This window comes from Halichoerus grypus, chromosome 10, assembly GCF_964656455.1.
Source record: "Halichoerus grypus chromosome 10, mHalGry1.hap1.1, whole genome shotgun sequence".
Taxonomy (NCBI): Eukaryota; Metazoa; Chordata; class Mammalia; order Carnivora; family Phocidae; genus Halichoerus; species Halichoerus grypus.
In genome coordinates, this window is record NC_135721.1 from 137,618,556 (window position 1) to 137,629,328 (window position 10,773).

General features: G+C 64.1%; 1 protein-coding gene across 1 annotated transcript; it reads right to left on the reverse strand.

Annotated features, from left to right (window-relative positions):
* Positions 1–10,115, reverse strand: GATA5 (GATA binding protein 5). Its single transcript, XM_036105381.2, has 6 exons — positions 9,578–10,115; positions 8,215–8,390; positions 2,143–2,268; positions 1,664–1,751; positions 1,244–1,368; positions 1–895 (listed from the first exon to the last, which is right to left on the reverse strand). Exons 1-6 carry the CDS (start codon positions 10,113–10,115, stop codon positions 740–742), a joined length of 1,209 nt encoding a protein of 402 aa, XP_035961274.1. The 3' UTR covers positions 1–739.
* Between the last annotated feature and the right edge of the window lie 658 nt (positions 10,116–10,773).

Genomic DNA, 10,773 nt, shown 5'->3' on the forward strand with positions numbered 1-10,773 from the left:
GCCCCAGGTCCTTTACTCTGCCTGTCAGAAACGGTCACAATACAGATTCAGTCAGAATGAGGACTCTTACTGCCCCCTCTGGGAAAACCATCCACATAAATATACAAGTAGATGATGACTAGAGTGTGAGCGGCTTGCCCTTGGGGTGGCATCCTGGTACAGTGCACAACCTGCACATCTGTCCCTGGCAGTCCCTCACTCACGGGAGGGGAAGTTCTCCGTGCCTTGGCTCTATCCATCAGATGCGAGAAAGGGACAGATCCTGAGGCTTGAGGAGGTCCCACGTCCGGCTACTCCCCTCATTCATGTTGCTGGCCTGACCTCGGCCATTTCGTTTGTGATCCTGGTTTTATGACAAGAAGTTAGGTTTTTTTTCCAGCTTCTGCAACATGTAAACATGGCGATGGCAAATGTTGACAAGAGAACTCAAGTTGGCGGTGGGCGCTGCAGGTCAGCCTTGGCTGGAGTGGCCTGGGCAGAGCCTGGCACAGCATTTGGGGGAGTCTCCTGCTGTCTGCGGTGGGGGCTCGGGCTCTTCTCATTAGCCTTCTTCCTGCTCTGGGGCCTGACCGCTGTGTGTACACAGGCCTCCCCCCGCCCATGGCGAGCGATGCCCAGTGCCTCGAGGTCCCTCGAAGTCCCACTGGCTGGTCTCTTCTGGTGGGTGGGCCTGGTGGTCTCTCTCTGCTGGGCTGGAGCCGAGCAGGCAGCGAGGGGGGTCTGGTGGGTGCCTGAGGACCTAGGCCAAGGCCAGCGCACACCAGGTCTCCTGGAGCAGGGTCCTGCCGAGGCCAGCCTGGGGACCCAGGGCTGCGGAGGGGAAGGCAAAGTCCTCGGGCTCGAATTTGAACTCCACGTGGCTGGGGGCCAGGGGGTCATCCGCCTGGCCGGAGGTCTGCAGGGAGAGCATTGGGATGCATGGGAATGCAAGAATGGCCAGTTGGCCTCGCTTGGGGTAAGGAGACCTCAGGACCAGGCCATTTGCCTTAAGGGGCTTCCTCAGGCCCTGGAACTGTGGGGGACTCCTTGAGATCGGCAGGATGACACATGTGGGGCTCAAAGCCCGGCGTCTGCCACAGGTCAGCTGCTGGTACCAATGACCACCTGTGTGCCCAGCTCTGAGCTCCTGGGAGAGGCCCTTGGGGGCTGTGATGGGGGTCTGACCTGGTCGGGGAGTCGGGGTTCCCTCAGGAGGTACCCGGGAGCCAGCTCTGGGCACCCCACTCTGCCCTACCTCCCTTACCTGGGAGGTGACGCTGGACCCGGGGCATGAAGGTGATGCCAGGCTTGGTTTGGGTTTCAAAGTAGCCGCTGGGCTCTCAGGGTCTGGGACGGAGGGCGGCGAGGCTGTGCTGTTCCCTGAACATCCTGGAAGGTGGGGCATTTACTGAAGCCATCAGATCGAGCTGCACCGGTCACTTAATGAGAGGGCCTGGGTGTGGCATCCTCAGCCTGCCCTCCTGCCCCTCACCACCCGCCGCCCCCCCCAGACCAGACAAGACCAGGGCAGAATCAGGGGTATTTGCACTTCAGGAGGACAATGCTTGAGCCAAACATGTAACTGTCTAATGGTGGAATTTGAGACACTTGACGTGACTCCGCGGGGCAAGGGCTGGGCATTGGGCTCCCTCCCGGAATCCCGACGGGCCCTGGCCCCACACACCTGAGGAGCTCTTGGTCTTCACAATGTTCTTGGGTTTCCGTTTTCGTGTCTGGATACTTTCCTTCTTCATCGCCAGGGGCCGTGGCACCTGGCAGGGGCAGGCAGGGGTGGGCAAGGGCGGGTGGCTGGTCCCGTCCCTGCTCACCCCTGGGCCCCTTGCATGGCCACGTGCCCTAATGTCAGCCCCGCGGAGCTGGGCCCTCCAGGAGCCGAGCGTGTCCTCAGAGCCCCGTTTGGGGAGCTGCTGGCCCTGGCATGGCCCCTTCCTCCAGGAAGCTGTAGGGGCCGGGAGGTTCGGGGGCAGACAGCACATCAGGGGGCCTAGCCCCTGTCCCAGGCTGAGCCTCAGTGGGCCCGCCAGTACCTGGCAGTCCGTGGGGGCCACGCGGGAAACACACCGCCCCCTCTGCCCCCTCGCCCCCTGCCCCCCCTGCCCCGTGCCCCCCGCCCCGCCCCGCGCCCCGCCCACGCCCGCTCACCCCGTGCAGCTTCATGTAGAGCCCACAGGCATTGCACACCGGCTCGCCGTCCGCGTTGCGCCGCCACAGCGTGGTGGTGGTCGTGTGGCAGTTGGTGCAGCAGAGACCGGCACGGCGGGACGAGGACTGTGGATGGGGGCGGGGAGGCCGGTGTGAGCGGGGGCGGGGGCGGGGGGGGGGCGGGGGGTGCCCTGGGCTCCACCACCCGGAGGGGCTGCGAGCGGGACTCAGGACTGACCGGCAGCCAGGCCCGGGACCACGCGGGGCCGGCGAGAAGGTGTTCGGGGCGCTGAGGTCGCGAGGTCTGCCCCGACAGGGACCGCCTGCATTCCCTGGAGCTGTGACTCCACGCACCTCGAACCCTGGGACGGGTCACTTCACCTCTCTGGGCCTCAGTTTCCCCCCCAGTAAAGAGCGGGTGAGAACAGACCCACCTGTCGTGGGGTCAGGACCCCATGAAGAACCTAACACAAAAAGGCAACTGCTTTTCTGGTGCTATCTCTTTCGCGGCCAATGCTGGGCCTTCATCCCAGGCTGCTAAGATGGAACAGAACCCCATGGGGCCACAGGGTCCCCCCCGGAGCTTGGGCCCCAGGCTAAGCATGCAGGGCACCTGCCTTCCAAGACAGGATCTAGCGCACGTGCTCAGCTCACCCACTCTCGGGCGGGCGGCGGGCTGACCCACCCGTACCTCCCTCGTACTGCTCACTGTGTCGCATGTCAGAGCAAGACTGGACCCATCCAGAACCTTCCTGAGGCCCTGACGTTCCAGAGGCCTACCTCCTTCCCACGTCTCCCTGCAGGACTGACCCCCAATTCTGCAGGTCTCATATGACCAGGGACCCCAAACCTCTCCGCACTTGGGGGCCTGGCAAGGCCCAGACAACACCAACTCCAGGGATCCTGAGAGAGTGGGTCATTTGGGGCTCAGGAATCTGAGCCTGACAAGGCCTGGGAAGGGGCTCTGCCCAGCTGGCGGGCTGGGGTGGGCCTGACACAGGGGATCTCCTACCTGCTCAGGATTCCGTGAGCTGCCAAAGCCCAGCCCACCCCCCGTCCTGGCCCTCAGGTGCCCGTGAACCTGCTCAACCCTTCCCCCCACTTGCTCTGAGCCCCCGGTCCAGGTCCCTGGCTACCCACTGGACCACAGCGATGTGATGCAGGGTCTCTGACCCGTTCTCCCCATGGCACCGGCGTCAGACCGGGCCACATCCCATCCGGTGTTTCAGTGGCACCCTGGGGCACCAGGACAGAAGCCCATGAGGACCCCATATCAAAATCGTCCCCTGGATGTGTTCTCCAGGACGGAGCTGGGGGGCAATCAAAAGTGAGGGGGCCAAATACAACCACAAAAGGAATGTGTCCTCGGTTAGGAGTGGCAGACAAGGGACCGGGCTCAGCTTCCCCATCTTTCAACCGTCTCTAGGACCCTTCCTTCTGCAGTGGCTGAGCGTGGCCGGCCTTGCCAACCACCTCCTGCCCACCCCTCTCCCCCAGGCTGTGGTCAGCTGGTCGAGGGTACAGGCCTGCCCCTGGGAATGGCCCGGGAGGGAGAACGGGAGCCGGTCTCAAGCCCTCTGCCCAGCCATCCCCAAGAAAACTCAAGACATGGAAATACCTCCTCGCCCTCCCCACCTTCCAGGTGCGGAGGCTGCCACAGGCTACAGAGAATTCTGCGCTATTTAATGAGAGGCTTGGCCTCCAGTCTCCAGCCAGGACTCTGCCCCAGGCTCTGGGACAAAAGGGCCAAAAGGCAAGGAAGGGACGAGGCCTTCGAGACTCCAGAGGAAGACTGGGCCAAGTCTCTGGCCCGGGTCGGGGAAACCTCATCCTGATGTCCAGCCTCCCAGGGATCTCTGGCGGTCTTCCTGGGGGCACCTGGGGCTGGACTCGTGCGCGAGCTAGAGTGGACAAAGCTGGCTCCCAGCTGAGGCCCCAGCAGAACCGGAAGGGAAAGGTGGCTGCAGCCCCGGCCAGACGGTGGAGTGTGCTCAGAGGCAGGAGTCTGGACCCGGAGTCAACCAGGGTCCCCAGCCTGACCCTGCCTAGAAAGCAGCTGCTTTTACCGAACGCGATTTGAGTGTCCTCTCCCTGTCCCGTCCCCCTCCCTGTGCTGTCCCTCTCTCCCATCTGTCTCTGGGGTGCCAGGAGCTATGCCCACGGGGGGTGGTGCCCCCTGTCCTCGTGAGGTGGGGTCCCTGCCGCCCACAATCCATCCACCTTCCTAAAGCGGGAGGAGGCCCGGGGACCTGCCCTAGGCCCCAGGATGCGCCGCTAGATGTGAACTTCGGACAAGCAACAGGTACTCTGAACAAGTGTGCCTCCAGGCAATATTTGGGACACAGTTACAGTCAAATGCTAGTTGCTGTTTATCTGAAATTCCCATTTAATTGAGCGGTATTTTATCTGGCGAGGTCCCCACTTCCTGCTGCGCCTTGCTCTCCCCTTCCAGCTGGGACCCTCAGGCACTTCTACCAATCTCAGCTCCCTTAGAGCTCATACTGCCATCCCACCTTCCAGAAAAACCGCACCACTGTTGAAAGATGGGACTGCCACGCGTCTCGCCTCCTTGGGCCATCAGCCCCTTCTCACTAAGTCCTTCCCGCGGGAACACTCGAGTGGCTGGGGCGCAAACATGCCCGCGCGAGCCTTGAACCCAGTGCTCGTTTTCGGTGGCACTTGTGAGTGCACAGTCAGGCTCGCCCCCCACAAACGTCCCCCACAGTTCCCGTGCATCTCAGACGGGGACCCACGGGCACGCAGCGCCCGAGACACAGGCGTGGAGGCAAAGGTGGGGCCCGCGCCGTGTGTGCGCGTGGAAAGCAGCCCCAGGAGCTCGCGGACGTCACTCTGTACCCTGCGAGCGCGACGGAAAAATCGGGAACCCGGATTAGGAGTGAATTACTTTTCAGTGGACATAAATAAAAATTAAGAAAATGGAAAACAATTTCAAAGTGTTTGCTCATTCATATTTTCCTCTCCTCTCATCAGGCTGAGCGGGACAGATAGGACACGGAGGCCAGAGGCGCCGGGTGGGCAGAGCCGCCTCCCTCAGCTGAGCACACGTCAGGGACATGTCCCCGGTGCTGTCCCTCCCCGCCTGTCCTTCCCCGCCGCCTGGACAAGCAGCCCGGCCTGGCCGCTCTCAGGGCCTCCTCACAGCCAGGCCTCTTCTGGCTGAGTTTTGTTTTTCCTTTTTGGTCTGTTCTTTTCAAAAGAAGTTAAGCTTCAAAGCCTGCCCGTGCAGCAGAGCTGCCCTGAGCTCTAGGCCCTGCACGCGCCCGGATTCGAGTGAAGAATTCAGGGCGGTGGGCAGCGCGGAGCCAGGGGCGGGGCTGGCCGAGGGCCGAGGAGCAGGGGGCTGGCGCTGCGCGGCTTGCAGGGCTGAGGCGAGCGCGCACAAACACTTTGGAAAGTAAGGACCTCGGCTCCCAAAAAGCAGCAGAAAATGGCCCGATTTTGAGCAGGTCCTCCCAGGCTCTTGGAAAAGGATACGTGGTGGACACTTCACCTGATACCGCGCGTGTCCCCTGCTGTCCAAGGGCGAACCTGCCAGGGCGAGTCTGCGAGGCGGGCCGTGCAGGAAGGAAAACCCAGCGTCCTCGTCAAGGTCCGGATTCGCTTGGCGAAGGCTGCCGGGCCCCCCGCGGCACTGGCCACTTCCCGAGCGTCCCCTGGCCTTGGCCGTGGGGCTCGGACGTGCGGGGGGTGGGTGTGAGGAGCTCTAGAGCACCTGGTTACGCGTGCACGCACGCAGCAGTCTGCAGACCACAACTACCTACTCGTCTACACTGACAGAAGCCTCAGGTCAACGGCTCTGGCCTGGGACGAAGGATGCACGCGGGATGCAAAGGGCAGAACGGATATGAGCTCCTGCTGGGAGGGGGACGCGTGCCTATTACTGATGAGCTTCTAGAACTTTCTTAGTCATTTAAAAGGACGTTAGGACAGTTGTCTCCCGGGGCATCAGTTCCGGCCACACGTGAGGGAGAGTGAGGCACCGCTGGGGGCAGGTCTGGGGCCACTGGCCAGTCCCCCCATGGCTGGGAGCCCTGTGGGCCAGGCTCTGGTCCCAGCACTCTCCGAGAACCTCCGAGTTTCCGCATGAGCCTGGCCCTGCCGGGACCAGCCACGGGGAAGCGGTGGGGCCACCCTCCCTGAGTGCCAGGCAGGAACCCAGAGAAAGTCAGAGGAAACCCTCACAGGACAGCTCAAGGACAGACGGGAGAAGGACGGCTACGTGAACACCCCCCCTGGACCCCAGCCCCGCTTGGCATACACTTCCTAGGCATGTTCCGCACTCAGATCTGCCTGGGCCTGGACACAGGGGTGATGGGCTGTGCACCCTCTGAGGCCTGCCGCCTTGGGGAGATAGGCGGGCACAAAGGGATTCTTCACCCCAGGAAGCTTCCTTAAAGCTCAATATTCTTTGTCCCCCAGACCAGGAAGCGCAGACCTCACCAGGCCAGATGCCATGTCCTCAGCCAGTCCACAGAGCTGGCCAAGGCCTGCCTAAGTGTCCTGCCTCATTTAATCTTTACAACACAGCAGGGGGACAGTGTGTGCAGGGGCCACGGGGCCAGGAGACCCAGGACAGGGCCAGCAGGCTCCTGGTGAGCACGAGGCAGACAGTCCTGCTCAGAACCCAGGGCCCACTGTGTGCCCTCCGAGCGTCTCTGAGCCCTGGGGGTCATCATCTGGCTGTTGTGAAGGTAAATGCCTCAATGCCTCGATGGTGGCCTGTCTGCTTGCCCCCCAGCTCAGGGATTTCTGCTGGGAGGTGAGCCCTGTGCAAGGTGGGGGGCAAAGGCAGGGAGGCCCCACACCTTTTCCTGTTTACCAGTGTGTCCGCATGGGGAAGAGTGGTTGGAGCAGGGAGGGGCTGCCGTCCCCCGGGACACTCCTGCTGCTAGCCTCAGTTTCCCTCTCAGTGAGGGCCACATCAGACGCCAAGCCGCTGCAGCACATGTCGGGGTGGGGGGCGTGATCACAGGGACAGAGATGAAAGTGAGGGGGTGATATGGATTCTGAGGTATCCCCTTCCAGGAGGCACAGCGTGGGTGGAGGGAAGCTGGGGGGCCTGCAGAGCCCCAAACACCAGGCTAGATCAGGGGAGAAAAACAGTGGTTTCCCCCAAACTGCCTGAGTCAGTCCTGCTTCCTGCCTGCCTGGTCTGGGGCCTTGGAGGGTCGGGGGCTCCCACAGCCCAGTAAAGGTGGGCTCCTGAGAACCATGCAGCCCGGGACCGGGGGCGGGGGGACCAGCCCTCCACCCCACCCCCACTGGTCCCAGGCACCAGAACCGGCCAGAACCAGCTGACTGGCCCCGACAGGGCTCCTGCCAGCATTAGACCAGAAGGGAGGCACCCCCAGACACAGCGATGCCCCAACCGTGGACCCTGGAGCCACTAGGGCCTCCTTAACTTTAGACAGCTTGCAAACAAAGGCAGCCCCCTCCACTTAACAAACTCCTTGAACATCCAAGTTTGCCTGTGGGATGGTGTAGGATAAAGTAGCTTTAAACCTTTACGCAGCTTCTGGGGACTCTGCCCTGCTGGGGGCAAAAGTCGAGTTCCCAGTCCTCCACTCTGCACCAGCCACACACCAGAAAAAACCAAAAGTGAAAACAAGTTTTGTGCCTTGAACAACCATAGACCCGGTCTCAGTCCCAGCCGCCTGGTATCGGGTGGAAAGTGCTCCCCAAGAGGCAGGGCCCCAAAGCCCCCTTCTGTGTAGGATTTCAACGTCCTCCAACAGAGCCAGCCCCACCTAGCAGCCACCCTCCCCGCCAGCCCCATGCCTGGGCCAAGCCACCCTGTGCCCCTGCCACCCCGGGAGCCCCAGGGCTGAGCCTCAGCAGGCTGGCTGCGACCCGGGGCGTGCAACCTTAAGTTCAGGGGCCCCTCGGTTCCTTTCTGTGGAGCAGTGGGGCAGGTCCTGTCCCGGGGCCTGGGCCTCCCAGCTCCCCGCTGTTGGAGCAGCCGGCTGCCCCCTGTTCCTCACCTCCCGGCCCTGCCCTGCCGCCCCGCCCTGGGTTGCTTGCGCGGGGACCCGGGCCAGGCCGCGCACTCACCAGGCGCTTCTGCGGGCGCACGAGTGGCCGGTTGACGCCATTCATCTTGTGGTAGAGGCCACAAGCATTGCACAGGTAGTGGCCGGTGCCGTCGCGACGCCACAGGGGTGTGGACAGGGCCCCACAGTTGACGCACTCGCGACCCTCGCCGGGGAGCTCTTCCAAGAAGTCCGACACTGCGGGGATGGGCGGTTCGTGGGCCGAGGCTCCCGCTTCCCCCCCGGAACCCACAGCGTCCGCTGCATTTGCCTTGTTTTGTGTGCACCTTGAATTTATTTTATTTTAAAATTTATCGTATCTAATTTTATTTTAAATCTTAACTTTACATACAACAAAGTTGGTGGCAGATTAAAAAAAACTGGTTAGGGTTGCCTTTGTAGGGTGGGGGAAGGTTAATAAATCAAACCTCCGGGTGCACAGCAGGGAACCGGGTGGAACTTCCCTCCCCTGGGGAGGCAGGATCCTCAGCATTGGCAGAGGGAGGCGGCCGAAGGGCCTGTTCTCTGCAACACGGGACATTGACAAGGGGCCGTGGTGGTGAGGCCGAGTGGATGGGGACGTCCCACAGGGGCTACGGCCAGCTGCGCTGTGGGGGTGACCACGATCCTCGCCAGAACAACAGCGTGGTGGGGCCTCGCCGCCCACTTGGGGACCCACGCAGGGGGGGATGGCAGAGACACTGGGCCAGGCACCCTATGGGGGCGGGGTGGGGATCGATCATCGTGGGGCTGCCCTGGGCTCCCGCGGAGGGGACCCCGCTTCCTGCGCGGGGGAGCCAGCAGGGCCCAGAGGCTGCTGGAGAGTGGGCCAGCGAGGCCTCCTCCAGCGGCGGGGTAGGACCTGGTCCCTACGGGCAGCAAACGCAGGCCAGGCATGGCCGCAGGGGTGAGAAAGTGTCTGGGTGCGGGCTACTCACAAACCGGGTGGAGCAAATCTCTGCCTTCCAGACCCAGAATCCGATTATCCAAATTTATACCCCAGGGGGAGCAATTGAAACCAGGTCACAAATTAGAATACGTAAACATTCTAGAACAGAGATGAATGTGGCGGCTTACTTAAATAATCCAGTATTTTGAATTTTATAAAAATCACTTCCAAAACTTTCAGTAAGAGCATTTATGAGGTAGGCTCTAAATCGGCACAATCCAGAATGTGGGGCTCAGATGCGTGAAAGGAAAAAACACTTTCTTACTAACTGTAAACGAGTTCAGGACCCGTGTTTTTCATCCCAAGGAGGGTGAGCTGGTGGCAGACATCTATGGTGCCCGGGGTTTACTTGTCCCCGCAGTTCTGGACCGGCCGGGGAGCATTCGCAGGGTGCGGGTTTGCACCCGGCCAGTGCCGGCACCCGTCTCGCACTCACCGAAGGTGGCCCTGCGGCCGGGGAAGCCAGCCGGGTGGCTCTGTAGGCCGTGCAGGACGCTGCCGTCGAAGGGTCCGGAGGTCCAGGACGGGGCCACCTCGGTGCTCACGTAGGCCGGGTAGGCGGCGGGGTAGGGCGCGCTCACTGGCCGGCGGAGCGGGGCCGGGTACTGCTCGCGGGCCAGCAGCGCGCCCTGGTAGGCGCCAGCGTCCGGGGTCCCCGCGCCGCCGCCGCCGGGCCCTGTGGGGCTGTGCGGGAAGGGGAAGGCGGTGGGTGCGGCCGGCTGAGCGGCCGGCGGGTGCGGGCTGCCGGAGCCGAAGGCGGACGAGTCTGCCGCCGCCTGCGCCCAGCCGGGGTGCGCCGCCAGCCCCGGGGCCTGCGGTCCCGGCTCGCACGCCGGCAGGTAGGGCAGCATGGAGGGGACGCGCGCGGGCGGCACGAACACAGGGGAGCCGGCGCTTGGCGCGTGCAGAAAGGCGCCCGAGTCCGCGTAGGCGGCCTGGCCGGGGCTCGGGGCCAGCGCCAGGCCCTGGTACATCTTCCCCCGCGCGGCCTTGACCTGCAGGGAAGAGGGACGGGCGTCGAGTTCGCGGCTGCTGCGCACCCCGGGCGGCGCCCGCGCTCGGCCGCGCTCCCCGCTCCCCCGCCGGCCGCGGGGTCAGAACGGCGGGGCGCGGGTGGCCCCGAGATGCCGCGGGACAGCCCCGGCGCAGCCGCAGCGCCCAGCTCACCTCCTCCGCTGCCGGGCCTCGGAGCTTCCCGGGGTGGGCTTGGCGGGGGCCCACAGGGAGCGGCCGCACGTCCTCGGGGCCTGGGCGCGGGGGCCCCGCCGCGCTGGGAGCGGGAGCCAGGCCGGGCCGGGGCTGTCCCGCGGAGGGCGCGGCGGTCTCGGCGGGCCGGCGACAAGAGGGCTGCAGACTGGGAGCCCGGGGCCGCGCGGTGCCGCAGGGAATCCCGGGCGCCCCGCCGCCCCTCCGCGCCGCCCCGGCCGGCCCCGCTGCCCCTCCCTCCCCTCCCCCCCCTCTCCTCCCCTCCCCCCCTCTCCTCCCCTCCCCTCTCCTCCCGCGGGGTCAGCGCTGGGGCTGCGGCCGCTGCGCCACGTGACCCGAGCAGGCCCGGCTCCCCGGGCTCGGCGGGAAAGGGGTCGGGACGCGGGGCGCGGGGCGCGGGACACCCAGCGCTCCGTCCTGGCTGAA